Genomic DNA, 18,129 nt, shown 5'->3' on the forward strand with positions numbered 1-18,129 from the left:
AGGGGAAGAAAGATAAACTGTGTTTGGTAGAAATGGTACCTTAGGCTTAAGTGAGGCATTTTGGGATTTTTTTCCATGCTGTTTGTCTCTGCTACATTATCTTGATATGTGATCATTGAGTATAGCATTTTTGTTGTTGTTGTTGAGAAAGTGAGATATTTGAATGATACCTCTTTACAAAGTTACCTTCAATGGACTCCCTTCCTTTGAAGGCTGATGGGGTTGACTCAGCTAGTTGGATGTTCCATTGAGTCTTTGTTGCCCTTCGGGAAGCACATTGCTGATGAGGAGAACTGCAAGCATTAGAGCAAGATTCATGTTTTTAAATGTTGTTTCATGAGTAACTACTTTTGTCCTAGTGGTTATTTTTGTTCATGCTGCTAGTGGAAGGCCTCGGTCCTCAGTGGTAAATAGAAATCTCAGTAGCAGATAGTAAACAATAGGGGGAAGAAAAAACCCCTCAGATACAGACAAGGGCAGACCTGTTTATGGTGAAAATGAAAATGGATTGAAAATTATTTTTCTGGTACCTTGTTTCCTAGCATCCTGATGAAAAGAGATTGGAAGGCCTCTCCAAGCAACTGGACTGGGATGTTCGAAGCATTCAGCGCTGGTTTCGACAGAGACGCAATCAGGAGAAGCCAAGCACGCTGACGAGGTTCTGTGAGAGCATGTAAGCTGCTGTTTCTCTTTTTGAAGGAAAAGACCTAAGTACTCATGCCAACCCTGAGGTGAAAAATACAGATCTGTGCAGGCTTCAGCAGCCCTTAAAAAGCTGCAGTCAGGTGGGAAAATAGTTCAGGAAAAACACAGGAAGCAGTAGTTGGTAAGAATTTGTGATTTCCACTTTGGATACAGTAAATAAAGTTCACTTCTTAATGGAGTTTCTACAAAGTAAGCATATTATAAAAGGATCTACAATGGTCTTTTCAATCAGTCATCTTTGAAATATAGCATTAAAAGTCATTAGTTTTATAGATGTGGATAGTTTGAATTTTCATAAAGGCAACTTAGGTTCTTCCTACTAATAAAAACTGAGATATTAGGATATATTATCAGAGGGCCATGGCAATCTTCTGTATTCCTGGAGATTTAAGAAATGGCTATATTATATTTCTGGGTGAGTTTAATGAAGCATTGCTTGAAAGTGGGGAATGGAATGGAAGTCTCTTCCATCTCTGAAATGTGAACTTTATGTAGTGTATAAATTATATATCAATAAAGCTGTTAAAAATATTAAAAGACCCACAGAGAGCTCTTCCAGCACAGTGATATTTTGAAGTGGTGATACTTCATGCACTTACCTATAGGAAAAAAAGAAAAATACATTGAAATATTGAGAACATCCCCAACAAAGGGAAGAGCTGCCCAGAGAGTCATTACCCTATGTGGTCTTCCATCTTTTGGGTGTTACTGTTCCTGGGTCTTCTAATAGTTTCTCCATTTCTTCTTTCGGGAGCTTTTTCCTGACACCTGGTCATTTAAACAATAGTGCTTTCAGCGTAGCTCTCTTAGTTGCGGCCCTTTCTGTTTGGGGTTGAAGTTGCATTTTCAGCTTTGGCTTTCAATTATGTCAAAAAAGTATTTCAGTAATTGTATCCTTAGAGGGAAACCTAATGTTATAGGAGAAATGAATGGAAGGCAGAAAAATATCACAGATTCCTAGGGATGGGGAAATATGGAGAACATGAACAGGGTCTTTCGGAGGTGAGAATATTTATAAAGTCGGGAAAAACAACCTGGTAGATACAATCAGCAAAGCCCTCTCAGTAAATGAACTTACTTAGTGGCAGTCTATGAGAGAAGGATTTATGTATCTGGGCTCCTGGTCAAAAGCCAAAATTGCTTCCCAGCTTGGGCCTGCCATATATCCAAAGGGCCTGGGCTCCGTCTTTGAGCCACAAGTCCGAGTAAGGGTGAAGCTGGGTCTCAGCAAATGTCTGCGTGCTGAACATCATGTGCCATCTTTCCCTCCTCTGACTAACTTCTTTGGTACTTTGGTGCCAGCCCCTACTATGCTGAGTCTACACCAGTTTCTCTCAAATACCACTGTATTTGAGATTTTAAGATAAGCATCAGTCACCTGAGGATCATGTTAAAATGCAGAATCTGATTTACTTGGTCTGGGATGGCAGCATTTTTAACAAGTTTCCACGGGATGCTGGTGCCATTGGTCTAGAGATCACACTTTGTGTAGCAAGTACTAACTCTAGACCAGTGTCTATGTCTTCTCCATGAATTCCACAGGTCATTATGTGCATACCACAATAAATAAGACAGTCATAGTTATAATCAATTAAAAATGCTTCTAAATGATTGCTAGTGGTATGGTAATATGGAGGCACCATGATGGGGAAGAGATGGTGCATAAAATAACATCATTTCTTCCATCAAGAAACTTGTAATAGTGTTGTGGAAGTAAGACATAATATCTTAGTATGTGTAGGTCGAAGATAGATATTAGAAAATAAGCAGATATGGGGCCAGGTGCAGTGGCTCACGCCTGTAATCCCAGCACTTTGGGAGGCCAAGGCGGGCGGATTACGAGGTCAGGAGATCGAGACCATCCTGGCTAACATGGTGAAACCCCGTCTCTACTAAAAATACAAAAAGTTAGCCAGACGTGGTGGTGGGCGCCTGTAGTCTCAGCTACTCGGGAGGCTGAGGCAGGAGAATGGCGTAAACCTGGGAGGCGGAGTTTGCAGTGAGCTGAGATTGCACCACTGCACTCCTGCCTGGGCAACAGAGCAAGACTCCATCTCAAAAAAAAAAAAATAACCAGATATGTGTGTTGTAGGATTGATATGGATAGTCAGTAAAGATTAAAGGGAAAAGATCAACTGTAGGTTGGGGTACACGGGGGGTTTGCTGGGATTAGAACTGGGTCAGTGTCAGTGGCCTTTCATCTTTCTGTTGTATGATATAGTATTGATGAAGTTTTGTTTTGAAACTCTCTTCTTCCTTGGTTTGTGAGTTGCCACTAGATTCTCTTGCCTTTCCAAGGTCTTTTGTTTGCATCATTTATTCTCTGTTTGCTCTGTGGTCCTGAATGTGTTAATGACAGTCCAGATTTAGTCTTCAATCTCATATTTTCCTTACCCTACCTTCCATTCTATGTGTTGAAATCATTTCCTCTCACCAGCTTCTTCCAAAGCCATGTGTACAGTGCAGATGTTTCTTCTAAGGCATCATTCTGCCAGCTCCAGCTAGCAATTCTAATTTGCTTCCACTCCTGACTTTACTTTTCCTATTGTTTTTATGCTTCCGTTTTGTCATAGGCTGGAAACTGAAGTCGATCAGCCGCTGAGTTCTATTAATTCTTTGTAAATTCACCATTATAGCCCAAAATGCTTTCATATGTCTCCTTATTTTTTTTTATCTTGCATACACATAGACATTTTGTTTGCTACCAAAAAATCCCAAATTATTTTTCTGAAATACTACTATCCCTATGTTCTTATGCTTTAAAACTTTGATGATTTTAAGACAACTATAGGATAAATATTAGGTCCCTCAGCCTGATAACTAGAGTCTATCTTTTGCTTGTTTAATGTCCATCACCCAAATGACATCTTCCTTCTAGAGGGTTGTGTTTTCACTGTCTGTGCCTTTTTCCTTCCTGCTTTGTATATGGTGTTTCAGGCCAGGAACTTCCTCTGCCTCACCTACTTATCCCCTCACCATTCTTCAAATCCCAGGCCCTCTGTGAAGGGTGGCCTGACTATTGGGACTGGAGTGAGCACAGCTTCCCCTACATCCTTAGAGTACTAGGAATTTAACCCTGAATCACATACTGCCTTATATGGTTACTTAACTTGTTTAACTATTTCAGTTCCAGTTCTGTGTTGCTTGAAGACCACAGGGTCACATCTTGTTCTTTCATTCCTCTCAGTCTTTACCCTAACAGACAGACTCTGCCAAATAAATAATTTGTTATGACTGTGTGTTAAAATGGCATTGTTTTGGAAAGAGTTGCTGACCTCATTTGTCACTTTGCTTCTATAAATGAGTGCCTAATATATACTGCCTTAGCATAAAATTTGTCTAGGAAAATTACCTGACTATGGAAAGCTCCATGACAATTTTAAAGGCAGAAATTCAGAGGAAAGAATGGAATGGCAAAGGAGAACATTTAGAGAACACCATGAGGGATAAAGTAGAATTATAGTGGTCTCTGTATGCAAATGTGTGTGTCATACTTACTTACCTATATAAAAAAAGATCTAGAATAGTTGTTCTTAACTAAGGATGCATTTCACAATCACCTAGTGATGTTTTCAAAATACACGTGCCCGAGCCCCATCCCAGGGTGTCAGGATGATGACTCAGGTACAGTCTGAACATGTATATCATGGAAAAAAATGCCCCAAGTGCTTATAACACACATCCCTGGTTAAGAAGAAAGATAATTGCTGCTCAGAAATACTAAAAATCAAATGGGAAAACAAGAGAACACAAATTTGGAGCTTGTCACCTGAGGGTCAAAATGTAAAGAATCTATAATTTTTCTGTTATATAAGTTTCTATTTTCCAAAATACAGAATTCCGTCAGGATAATTGTATTTCATCTTTCAGCAGTGTGGAATAGCACCAACATGCAAGCCAAACTGTGCTTGTAAGCATATGCAGGCATGTCCAATTTCTGGCACATCCATTACATGTAGATGGACTGAGTAGAAGCTGTTTTGCGTGTAAAATGCTAATACATTGACGTGATTTTTTTTTCTCTTGCTTTATGTCAGTCATTCACAGTCATGTTAGTTTTGCAAAAGCGTTGAAATTCTTATTGGCAACTTAAATAGAGCATTTCAAGAGAGAGTGAAGAATTTATAAAAATGAGATGTCATTTGAGACGTTTTAGAAGCAACTGGTTCCTAATGGAAGCAGGTGCCGGTTGGGATTATGCCTTTGGACTGGTGAAGCTGTATCATCCTTCTCTGACAATTGCATCCAAGTGGGTTTTTATCACTCAGGATAATATAAAATAAATAATGTATTAAAATATTTGCTGGATATAACAGGAAGAAGCGGAGATAAGATATCAGAATAAATGGCATTCCTTTCATTTGGACCCTACCTGTGCTCATCATTTTTGAGTATCGTGCAGTACATTTCATAGCACAGGTCTAGGAGGACATATAATATAGGGCTTTTATTTAAACAGTCTCAAAGATTGGAAAGATGAATCTCCCATATGTAATCTGAAAATCTATGGCAAGGAATATTCACACTAATACTCAGCGATTTGAATTGGAGCTTACTCCATATGCTGCTGAAGTTACGGAGTTTGTTGAGTAAGGTGACAGCTCAAGATTCCCTTTTCTTTAGGAATTCCATTTTAGAATTGATACTGATTAAAACTATCCCCCAATCCTTCCATATTTGTATGTTTCTGTATAGTGGCAGCAGACTCATCAAAACCTGGGATCCTTTCGAAATTGTGATTATTCCTGCAAAGAAGCCCTGTGATTTTTCTTAGTTTGTGATTCCATTGAACGTGAGCTAATTCATCATTGAAAAATGAATGGGTTAACCAATTGCCTCCATGCTTCTAACTTGGTCACCTTGAATCTAAATAGCAGTTTTTACAGCTGTTTATAAATTATCAGTGCTATCTTGTGACCTTCATAGAAAGTGGAGCCTAATAATTGATGACAGGGGAAGGGAAGTGAGGTCGTATTGGAAACAAGTAGTTGAGTCTCTCATATTCCTTTATTTCAGATCAGTCTTTTATCTGAGGAAATAGTATGGGGAATGTGTTCAACATGTTTTCATAAACAGCCACCTACTTGCAAAAAAATAAAAATAAAACCCTGAATATTTTTAAACCATTTCCATATCTTTCATACTCTGGCGATGGACAAAGTTTTGCCAGAGAGAAAATTCAATTTTGATTATTTTCTCTCTTAGACCATGACAGGAGCGTCAATTACAAAATTTACTGCCAAAATTCTCCTCATAATGAATGCAGTTTTTGAAGGGGGAAATAAGAAACTATTATCTTCTAGAGAAACGGTATCTTTGTTTTTTCAGTACTAGGATACATGATCAGCAATGTGTAGATGCTGATTATAAGTCTGGGAAAAAAATCATAAAATTGGTGGACAGTCTCTAGTTCTTGAAAAGTACAGGGTTGAGCTGTTTTGTTTATGTTATGGTGATAGTTGTGGTTATTTTCCATTAATACAAAACAGTCCCTGGTTTGGAGAGCAACTTCTGTCATCCAAAGTACATTGTTGTAGTCCTAGTTATTGCTCAGTGAATGTCTTGGTGTGCAAGACTATTACCTTAAACAGTTTTATATCTGCACGTTGTATTCAGGTCAGTTTTAGCTTTGGGACAGAGGTCAGCAAACTTTTCTTATAAATGGTCCCAAAATAAATATTTTAGATCATATGGACCTTGTTGTAATTACAATTCTGCTGCAGCATAAAAGCAGCCAGAGACGATGCAAATGTGCATGGCTGTGTTCCAGTGAAAGTGTATTTATGGATACTGAAATATGAATATGTCATTTTCATGTGTCGTAAAGTATTATTCTTTAAAAAATACATTACAAAAAATAAAAACTATTCTTAACCCATGGGCCGTACAAAAACAGATGGCAGGCTGGATTTGGCCCTCTAGCCATAGTTTGCAGAGCCCTGCTTTAGGGTAATAATACTATTTGTAGTTCTTTCAGAGTTTCAAGGAAGAGAATATAGTCTCCTAGTGCTAGGCACAGTCATCTATTTCTCAGAGTTTTGCCATTTAATAGAAAAATTTGAATAGTTCTGTAATTGGTATGCCTATCTCCAGTATTCCTGGGATATGGTGCCTTGATGGAGTGCAGTTTCATTTAGCCTAGCCAGGCACTCTTCAAATCTGTTGGTATCCTCAAGGCAGCATTGCTTTCATTACAGAAATTCTGAAGATCGATGAACTGTACTATGGACAGTCTGCTCTTTTGCCTTGAATAAGCCTAAAGCTTGGCCCCCTCGTTCTATTCTAGACCTACCATCTGTGTCCGGTGAACTCAGGTTTTCCATTTAGAACAAGCCTCACACATTCCTTGATGGCATATGGCTAGGCCTCTAATGCATGTGTGTTGGCTAATTAAGGAAAAGAGATTTTTGCTAAAAATATAAGACAGGCCATACCTTGGTCAGGCTGGCTGCATATTAACTACTGCTGTGCTCTGCCTACGTTTGAGTGGTCAGTTTTCATTTAAGGCCTAAATTTCTAAAGGCTTTTTAAATAATATTTTTTTCAATAATTTTTGTTCAACATGGAATTGGATGGTAATAAAGAGGACACAATGTAGAGGAATAACTGAATTTATTAAGGCCTCATATTATTATTTAACCCTGTTATTTTTGAACCTATGTACTATTTTTTGTTGTTGTGTAATGTATTTTAAAAGTTGTTATTTGTTTCTGATTTAGAGTAGAATCATGCAAATCCTTATAATTGATTTTGATTGTAGAGGATTTATAAAAGTCTACATAATGTTCATACAGAACTGTAGGGGGAAAGACTTCAAAGCATACCATCCAGAAATAAATCCTTTTTCATTTACTGCTTATACAGTGTCATATTTTATACATGTGCCCACACCAATGTTTATACATCATGTGTGTCTGTACTTGGCACCTACCCTTCTTGAAATGTTTTTAATAGAACCAGTCTCATCAGAGTGCCTGAAGACGACTGTAGAAAGGTTATGTTTTATGCTTCATCTTCAGGATCTGTAAGTCATTGACCTGTGGGCAGTAGTATAATCACTTGTGCTGTCATATGACATATGCATTCCTAAAAATGGCCACACCATGCAAAATCGCACAACAAAACAAAATAACTTAGGGTTTGTGAGAAGAATGGGTTAGGGACACAACGCTGGGAAATTTCATCAGTGACACTTTGAAAATAAGCTAGGAACCTAATAAAAACAGGAGCAGTTTTATACACTTTAAATGGTTAAGAAATACATAGCTACTACAATAAATATGGCACTTGACCTTGAAATAGACCTAACATTTGCTTGTAGTGGCTGTTGCTGTGTTATCTCAGACTGTCATAACAAAATACCACAGACTGTGTGGCTTAACAGAAATGTATTTTCTCACAGTTCTGGAGGCTGAAAGTCCCAGGTGACATAGGTTTGGTTTTTCCAGGGGTTTCTTTCCCTGGCCTTTCCACTGTGTGTGCACATCCCTGGTGTCTCTTCCTCTTCTTATAAGGACACCAATCATATTGGAGTAGAGTCCTACCCTTATGACCTGATTTAACCTGAATTACCTTATTAACAGCCTCATCTCCCAAGACAGTCACATTGGGAGGTAGGGCTTCAACGTATGCATTCTGGGGCACACAGTTCAGTCCATAACAACGTCAGAAGGGTGGCAGTAAGTTATTGTGAAGTGCTGGAAGGAGGAAGACCTGAAATCAGAGGGAAAGTTGCAATACCAAATGGGTGTGGCTCATAGCTAGTGTGACTAAGGTAGCTTGGACATATTTGAAGAAAGTGTGTGTGTGTGCGCGCACACGTGTTGTAAATATACGCTCGTAGGCCATTCAGTTCAGCCTGGTTCAGTTTTCTGTGTTCACCTAGTGTTTCTGGCAGACAAAATCAGATATAAGCAAATATGAAATCCGTGTTAGGCTCACATTAGAAGTTATGCACGCTTTTACCACAAGCCTGGTAGCAGGACCAGTGGGTCGGTGTGGTGGTGAAGGCAGTGGGCTGTGGAGCTCGGGAGTCTACATTTGAGTCTTCTTTCTGATAAACACCTCTGGGGTATTTGGGAGGGTTGCTGGCCACCGTCTTCGTAAAATGGGCACATTAAGAGTGTTCTTCATAGGGTTGTTGTGAATACTGGATGAATTAATATATATAAATGAAGTGTTTAGAAAGGTGTCTTGCACATGGTACGGGGGTAGTGAGTCTCAGCTGCCTGAAGGTCGTCGGTTTCTGTTGTTACTCAAGTTGGGGTACCAGGAGCCACAGCAAACAGCTATTAGTCTGTCACGGCCATGCCCTGGCCACATGGCTTCCTCAGAGCCACAAGCATGCTACCTAAGAGCAGTGGCTCTGATGTCATCATTTTGAGGAGAAGAGATCCAAGAAGATGCAAGGAGAGCAGATTCTCCATTTAGGATGAAGCTCTTTCATTCTGTGGAACCCCAAGGAGGCAGAACCCATGTGGATTCACAGGACTGTCGACTTGGGCATTACTCACGCACAAGAAAAAGATGAAACACCAACGCGAGTGCAGAGCCTCGGCACCTTTGGCTTGCTGTTGTGTAGCAATGTGACAGAAGTGGATGAAGAAAGGTGTCCTATTTCACTAGGGAGTGATGCCCCCTGTGCCTCCAGAAGCCAAGGCTTTTGAGGCACCACATGAGAAATGTCAGAATACACAGTGAATGTCTTTGAACTTCAGAGATTTTAAATTTACCCAGGTGATTCTGAAGAGGACACAGCTTGCCTCTACCAGGAGGGATAGAGGATCAAAGCCTGGTCCTCTGTGGTGCTGGCTTTAGTAAAGCCACCTCTGCTGGAGCCTGGACAGTCTGATCAGCCTTAGGAGGTCAGCGTGACTTCTGGGTACAGGAGCTCGCTCTTAAATGTAATATTTATTGGTTACCTCCTGTGTGCAGGAGAAGTACAAGAGGCAACTGATCTTGAAGAAATCTGAGAGTGGGAATCACATCTACCTGGTTCATGGTCTGGCTCAAGCTCTGTTACCCCTAGCAAGTCCTTTAATGTTGCCAAGCCCCAGATTTTTCTTCTGTGAAAAGATATAATAGCTACTATTTATAAAGTCATTTGGGATTAAGTGAGGGGGTGTTTGTCTAATGTGCATCTCTCAGTGCCTGGTTCCCTTTCAAATGTGGTTGCAAAGTTGAGTAAGCAACAATTTCTGACCTTGCAGAACTCACAGGGACAATTGATTCTGTGCATTGGTAAAGTTATTTAAGACCTTACAGGGAGCCATCAGTTGTAATACTCAAGCCAAGTGGTTCCCTTCTAGGGGCCCTTCCTTATGGCTCCAGTTATGGGTTATTCTGGGCCTTGTATCTTACTTTGCTATCAAGAGAATGACATTTTAGGTTGTCGAAAAAGAAGCACTCTGTTGCTTCCTCTTGGGAATCCCGTCTGGCTTGCCTCTCTTGCTCTCCTTCTCTTTCATGCTTCCTTCCTCCCTCCTTTGCAGTCACTTCCCGTTGTCATAGGGGTAGGTGCCTTCTGCTTGGAGCCGGAGTGTTTGATTTCCTCCTGGCTATTCGCCTTGCGGTTATTAGCTCATGGTAACCACATCCTGTCAAGGATTAAAAGAATCTTCAACCGTTACTGATTTGTCTGTTTGTCCTAAAAGTTGGCACATTGCACATGGCTCCTGATATTTGAATATAACACCTAGGAATGTAAGGGTGAAAGAGTTTGTGCATAAGATGGTGGTGGTTGAGGATGGGCATTTGGACTAAGTAACAGGGCATCAAGCCGCTTCTCAAGTTGGAATGGTTTGAGCAGATTCCAAATGACTATTGGAAGTAGGTTTGTGAGGTTTATTTATAGGCCTTCCCACATCCAAATTCATAATAAGCCCTACCCATGATAGGAAACTTAACTAAAAGCAATTGGAGCCAACTACTTTTATTCTATTTGATTTTTAAAATTTTTGTAGGTACATAAATGGGTATATGTATTTATGGAGTATGTGAGATATTTTGGGGTATGTATTTATGGGGTGTGTGAGATATCTTGCGGTATGTATGGGGTATGTGAGATATTTGGGGGTATGTATTTATGGGGTATGTGAGATATTTTGACATAGGCATGCAGCATGTAATAATCACATCACAGAGTAAATGGGGTATCCATCACCTCAAGCATTTATCCTTTGTGTTACAAACAATCCAATTATACTTTTTAATTATTTTTAAATTTACAATTCAGTTATTATTGACTGCAAGGTGAGCTGCTGGCAGATTACTGTAGATTTGGACACTATTTCTTATATTGGCCATTTACAGTGTCCTAGCAGTGGACAAGGGAGGCTGTTTACTGCTTTTAAGGTTCAACTGTGTAGAAAAGCTGGTGTACTGTTCCATGGAAGATATACTGTGAGTGAGGGAATGTTGCAGCATTAAACACTTGGTGCACCAGCCAAGATTAACAGCAGAATTTGCATTAGAGGCCCAAGTCTTGGCCATATTCCTTAATTCTGCAAAGTTCTCTAACTCCCATACTGCCTTTAGCCACAGTTGTAATAAAATTGCATATTTTCAGCTTACATATTAGTATATAATAGGATTTCTTGCAGATGTAGTGGGCATTAATGCTGGCAGGAGACTTAGACCCTGACAAGAGAGGGGAAAGAGGTATTTCTTGAGGTATTTATACAGTTCAGATGCTGTGATGGAGCCTTTACATTTAAACAACAATCTTTTGTAATATGTTAGATATTAAAAGTTCTTCTCACCCACGAATAAAGAGAAGTAAAGAGAGGTGGAATAACTGACCCAACACCACACAGCTACTAAGCATCAGAGTTGGGATTTGTACCCAGCTGAAGCACAATGTTAGAGAAATTCAGTAATATATTATTTTACTGCCTGCAGAGCAAACATGGAAAGGGGGCAGTTTGGTCTTTTATTTGCACATGACAGCCTCCTTTCTCTTTCCTTTCCACCTCTAACTTATGAAGGGCTGCAGTTAAATTTGTTGCTTTCTCCTTGCCACCCATATTGCACTTTTAGTTGTTCTCTACTAGAGCACTTGGAGACTTGCCGTGTTCACTGTTTGCATCTATCTCTGCTGTTTGGCCATCAATACCTTGAGTTCTGGGACTGTGTCTTATTTATCTTTTCACCCCCACCACTCAGCACAATGTCTGGTGCTTTGTAAGGCCCCCAGAAATGTCCAGTGAATGAGTCAATTAAGTGAACTTCAGGGATTGGAGTGAATCTCTAGGGACTAGAGGCCTGACTGTAATTAGAGAAAACTTGAGTTTATTCTTTCAAATAGTCCTAGGGAAGACTGAAAAGGGGAAGGAGGAGGCAGGAAAGGGTTTCTGGAGGAGGTGACACTGCTGAATTTTCAAGGATGGTTACATGGACCAAATGGAGAAAAAGAAAAGGAGTGACTGGAGCCCCAAAATCTCACAGATCACCACTAAAGAACATAGTCATGTACCCAAACACCACCTGTACTCCAATAACCTGTGGGGGAAAAAAGGATAAAATCACTGTTTTCTGGTGCTCAGAGTTTAAAGGGGAATCAGGCACAATAATTTAGCAGACAGACAGCAACAGGAGCATCTAGTTCTCCCTGGGGACAGGGCTAAGTCATCATATTGTAAATGAGTGAGTACTTGTTGGGTAGCAAACCAGATTTGAAATCAACAAATCTAAGAATTGGTCAATGTAGAGAGCTTCTTGTGAATAAATTTTATGATAGATTTGGGGGACAGAATTACTATTGAAGTATATAGGCTAAGTGGGTTATATCACAATTTATATTATTTTTATTTTTCAAAGGAAAAGTATTTATCTAGTGATACCCATGGAACAACAAGTGACCATCCTGTAGTAGGATTCTGCCAGACATTCCAACTTTGGCACACATACCATTAAGCCTCGCCGTGTTTATCATTGTTCTAGGTGCCCGGAGTCACTGAGATTGGAAATGCTTTATTTAGGACCTTTGGTGCTCCTTGTCAGTGGAACCCAGCTTTCTTGCAGATCCGTCATGGAACTTTCTCTCAGTTCTCCTTTCCTTTTCTGTGGGTGACTGGGGGTGGAGCAGGAGTAGGTGAGGGGTTGGAGCAGGCCCGAATAGTAGGAGTGGTTTTGGCTTGTATCAGGTCCCACTAAGTGATCTGAAGCCTGGGATACGGTTTGCAGAAAAATGGAAACTGAGTGAGACATTCTCAGTGTTTGAGGAATGTAGGCCATGTAGTATTTTATGAGAAGTTAGGAAGGGATTAAAAATGCACCTGTATCTCTAGTTGATAGGCCCAAACAGATCTCCAGAAGCCGCCAAATGCAGAATTTCTTCTAACGTTGTCCTTTAGATGTACTTTTCAGTGGACACTCGTATTTCCCTTCCATTATTCATTGAGATAATATTGCTCTACTGTTTTCTCTCCCATTTTAGTCAGGGAAGTGTGTCCAACTTGAACTGATTTCAGTTCTTATTGATTCCAGTTCTGAAATAAGACTTGAACTTGTGTGCATCACTTCCATTGAATTGATTTAAAAATAAAATATTGTCTTATCTGGAACTATGAAGCGTTTACATGAATCCCTGGCTAAATCTTTGGTGTATTAAAACCTAAAAGCTTCTCTTACTCCATGACAGTTAAGTTGTCCTTTCTGGTTCTTTCCAATACTTATGTGGCTCAATAAGCTTTGTTTTTTTGTTTGTTTGTTTTCGTTTTTGTTTTTTGTAAAGCATTTACTATCTGCTGGGTTCTGTATTTGCTGCTAGATGAAAAAACAGGATCTCTTCCCTTGATACATAAATGGTAATATCTCTTTATTTTATCATCATCCTTAGGATGAACAAACAATCCTTCATTTCGTTATCCATAAAACAAGGCAATAACCTTAAAAACCTGACAAAGTTGTTATTTAATATAGTGATTAAATAAAATGATTCATATAAAGCACCTACAATATTGCCAAACACATAGTCAGAGCTCAAGAAAACTGATTAATTTTGATCAATTCAATTAGTATTAAGGGCTGCCAAATTGAATTGAATTCACCTACCTAATCAAATAATACCATTCTAAGCTTGCTTAATACTTTTGGGTATACATTAGTACCATGCGCCTTTTATCTGGGCTTTGTTTCTATTAAATCCCCAAATGTTTGAAGGTATAATTATTTGGCAGATTTGATATGATGATTTTTTTTGGAGAAGTTAAATCTCATGGTTTTATTTTCTTGTTTTCCTTCTTCAAAGAAAAGCTTCTTGTTGAGAACATGATTTTCTGGCTTTCTGACTTTTAAAGTGGCATGTAATTTGAAACCATGGTTCCTTACTTGTCTAAACAGTAGGGTGAGGTCCTTGTGGTAGAACTGGGAGGTTTCTATCTTAGGCCAAGAGGACAGCTCTGACTGCCAGCGCTACCTGCCTGTCTCTAGCACTGACCAGCTTCCTCAGCCTCGATTTCTTGAAACTTAACCTGAGTCAAAATAGTACCTTGAATTTAAAATGGGGCCATTAGAATTGTTCAAAACACATAGAGCACTGGTGCCTTATGTATTAGTCCGTTTCCAGACTGCTATAAAGGTACTACCAGAGACTAGATAATTCATAAAGAAAGGAGGTTTAATTGACTTACAGTTTCTCATGGCTGGGGAGGCCTTAGGAAATTTACAATCATGGCAGAAGGCAAGGGGAAGCAAGGCAGGCACGTCTTACATGGTGGCAGGGGAGAGTGACAGTGAGGAAGTGCCACTTCCTCACTCTCAATCTTTCGAGATGAGATTTAGATGGGGACACAGAACCAAACCATATCACTTTGTAAGCGCATAATAAATGTTAGCTAGTATACTAATGATAGCACTATAGTAGCACTGTGATTGCCTCTGAAGCAAAGAAGGGCCTTCTCTGTATGGACTCCCTTCTTGAACAAGTTTTTATTCTTTTCCTAAGAATTTTATGAAATAGGAAACGGGCATCAGAGGAGAGTGAAGAAGGAGGAGGAAGTATTGGCATTTTGAGGAGTGGGGAGAAAGTGTGAAACAATTTTCTGAAGATGTGTTGATTAATTTCTTTGTTTGGCATGTCTGTCTGCATGTGGGTGGCAGATAGCGAGGGCGAGGGATACCAGTACATTGTCGTTTCTAGGGAGTAAGAGGTGTAGGTGCCAGTAGGGTGCAGTCACTCACAAGTCACTGTGTCCCAGTCCAAAAAGCCCAGGAGTGGGGTGGAACCTTCACAGGATAATGAATCACTATGGGAATGGGAAACTAGGTTGAAAGCAGGGTTGGGAGGTTTGGAGCCCTCGCTCAGATATTTGGTGCAGATTAGCTCTAGGCATTTATCAGACCAGACTGTGGAACCAGTAAACATTTATTTTTTATCATTTTCACATTGTTTACAGGAAGAGAGAGGGCAAGTCTCTTATGTCCCTCACTCAGTCTGTAGCTTTTGAAGATACTGAGGATATAAAACCAACCTATGGAGCCTACTTTGCATTTTATTACCTTGAAGGAAAACGTTACCATGTTCGTAAAGTACTTTTGTGTCTTTTAGTTCATTATCCAGTAAGCTGCTGAGGTAGTAAATTTTTGTTAAATTGGATGATGTTCCATTCTAAACTCCCTTCTCTCCTAAGAAATTCTGTGCAACATACTGAAGATGCTTAAGCTGCCACATGGATTTCTCTTGAGTTTTAGATGATTTGATACATTAGACGTTTTTATTTAATTTATGCTTTTAATTTCAGGAAACACATCCAGATATGCCTGCAGCCAACCAGACAGTTTTCTAAAGCTGTATAAAAATAAGAAAGGAGAGAAAAGAAAAAAAGCAGCATGTTTTTATTTCTTTTCTAGTTTTTTCTCTTTATACTTTCCGTATTATATCCTCATTAGGGGTTTTAGATCAAGGTTTCTTGCTTTTAAAAAACGGTTTTTACTTGGAAGACAACCAAATAGCAAATAAAGAACCATAAGGGATGCATTGTAAAATCCTATGGGTGTAAATTTTCTTGGTGCTTAAAAAGTAATCCTCGGCCTTTGATAATTATCTCAAAATTTTTCTCCTAACATTATTAAATGTCTCTGTTTTTACAAGATATGATTTCATGGCTGAACTCAAATCAGAGATTTATATGTAAATATAATAAAGTTTTAATCTGAACAGGAACAAAATAATAACAGTTCCTTTGGTTAAATATAATAAAGTTTTAATCTGAACAGGAACAAAATAACAATTCCTTTGGTTATTTTTATTATGAAAATTTTGATATGCCCAAGAGGAGAGAGAATAGTATAATGAATTCCCATGTATCCATCATATAGCTTTGACAGTGGTACACATTCTGCCATCTTCTTACGATATTAATTCTTAAAGGGAAAGTTGTAAAAAGTATTTTAAAGACTTTGGTATAGTGTATATTTCTTTGGAGGAAAAGTGGTGGTGTGATTGTCAAGGAGCCCATGGAGTTGGCGGGGGGGCACTGGAGAACAACCCTCACTTTTTTTAATAGATAAAACATTAATACAGGATGTAGGTTCAAGGTAATGTATTTAATATGGGTTGGGGCTTCCAAATTAGAGACCTAGAGCTTGCAAATGTGTTTTTTAAAAAATCCTGTCTCTTAGTTCTCCATGGCCTCAAGTCCACCAGAGTCACCAATACTTCTCCAATTCCTTCCTTGCGTGCCATGCTCTAGTAAGAATGAACTGCTCAAAGTTCTCTGTGCATTCCGTCCCAGGGACCTCCACACCCCCTTTTCTTCTACGTTTGATTCTTATTCATTTCCTTGAAGTCTACCTTAGGCACCCTTTCTCCTCTGAGATTTCTACGCATCACCCCAACCCTTGCCTGGCACAGGTATACCCACCTGGTGCTCCCATGAGAGCCCTCCCCATCTCTGCTGTGCTCTGGATTAAGATCTAAACTGGGAACCCTGCAGGACCTGCAGGGCTCTGCATGGTCCAGATCTGGGCTGTGGACCTCCCTGACTTCATCTCTCCCAGCTCCTCTCGCTGCGCTTCAGTGATGTCGAGGTGCTCTCTGCTTGCTGGGCTCGTTCCTGCCTCTTGGCCTTTGCGCTTGCTTTCCCATTGTCCTGGAACGTTCTGCTCCACATTTTCGACTTTCTTCAGCTCCCTAGTGCCCCCCAATCCATAGGCCCCTTGATAATCACAACACCACTTTTCCGCCCAAGAAATATACACTCTACCAACTTCTGCGCTAATCATTGTCTTAGTTTGACTCACATCCTTGCCGTTTAACAAGTATTCCCAAACACCATAATTTAGTTTTGCCTATTTAAAAACCTAATACAAGTGGAATGTGCTTAGATGTGTTTCTTATAGATAACATATGGTGGGATTTTGTTTTATTCAGTCCGGACACATTTGTTCTTTTTCCCACCAGAGCTTATTTCATATGTGCTTAATATAATCATTTTTACATGCTTTTACAGCTTCATCTTGTTTTGTGCTATTTTTGCCTATTTTATGTTTCTTTTTCTCCCTTTTCTTGACTTGATTCCATTTTCCCTTTTAGTTTTGAAATTATGCACTCAATTTTTAGTTATTTTGGTGGTTATCCTACAAATTACAATGGGTATACCTAAGTTATCAAAATGCAATGTTGACCCCTCTTTTACCCTCCTAGAAAATCCAAGGTGTTTAGAATATTTTATTTCCATGTTCCCTCTTCTGACTTAAGTTACTTTTGTCATGGCTTTTATTCCATGTTTTTAATCTTAGAGACATTATTAACCTTAAACAACAGAGACTTTTTTTTTAAGATTTGCACATATATTTACCACTTTCTTTGTTTTTAATTCCTTTGTATACCCAGACCTTCCATTTGGAATCACTGAATTTTTGTCTGAAGATCCTTGAGGCCTGCTACAGATGAAATCTCTTGTTTTTTGTTGTTTGAAAATGAGTTCATTTCTCCCTCATTCTTGAAGGTTTTTCTCTGAGTATAGAATTCTAGTTAGCAGTTATTTCCTTTCAGTATAATGATTATACCATCGCACTGTCTTCTTGCTTACATGCTTGCCACAGAGAAGATGATAATCACCCTGTCATTCCTTTGAAGATAATGCCCTTTTTCTCTCTGTAGGCTTGAAGATTTTCCCGTTAGTCTTGTCTTTCTGTATTGCAATTAAAATATATATATATTCCTCTCAAGATTCTCTGGGCCTTCTTAAATCTATGAATCTATGGATTGCTATCTTTTTTTTTTTGAGAGGGACAGGCTGGAGTGCAGTGGTACAATCTTGGCTCACTGCAACCTCTGCCTCCCAGGCTCAAGCAGTTCTCCTGCCTGAGCTTCCCAAGTAGCTGGGATTACAGGTGAGTGCCACCACACCTGGCTAACTGTTATATTTTTAGTAGAGATAGTGTTTCACCATGTTGGCCATGCTGGTCGTGAACTGCTGA

General features: G+C 39.4%; 1 protein-coding gene across 2 annotated transcripts in view; it reads left to right on the plus strand.

The window, feature by feature from the left end:
• The window catches only part of CERS6 (ceramide synthase 6), a 313,857-nt gene that overhangs the window by 104,452 nt on the left and 191,276 nt on the right, over positions 1 to 18,129 (plus strand). For both annotated transcript variants that reach the window (XM_005573386.4, XM_005573387.4), the window contains exon 3: positions 543 to 673. In XM_005573386.4, the coding sequence (XP_005573443.3) occupies positions 543 to 673 (131 nt within the window). The remainder of the gene's footprint in view (positions 1 to 542; positions 674 to 18,129) is intronic.

This window comes from Macaca fascicularis, chromosome 12, assembly GCF_037993035.2.
Source record: "Macaca fascicularis isolate 582-1 chromosome 12, T2T-MFA8v1.1".
Classification (NCBI taxonomy): domain Eukaryota; kingdom Metazoa; phylum Chordata; class Mammalia; order Primates; family Cercopithecidae; genus Macaca; species Macaca fascicularis.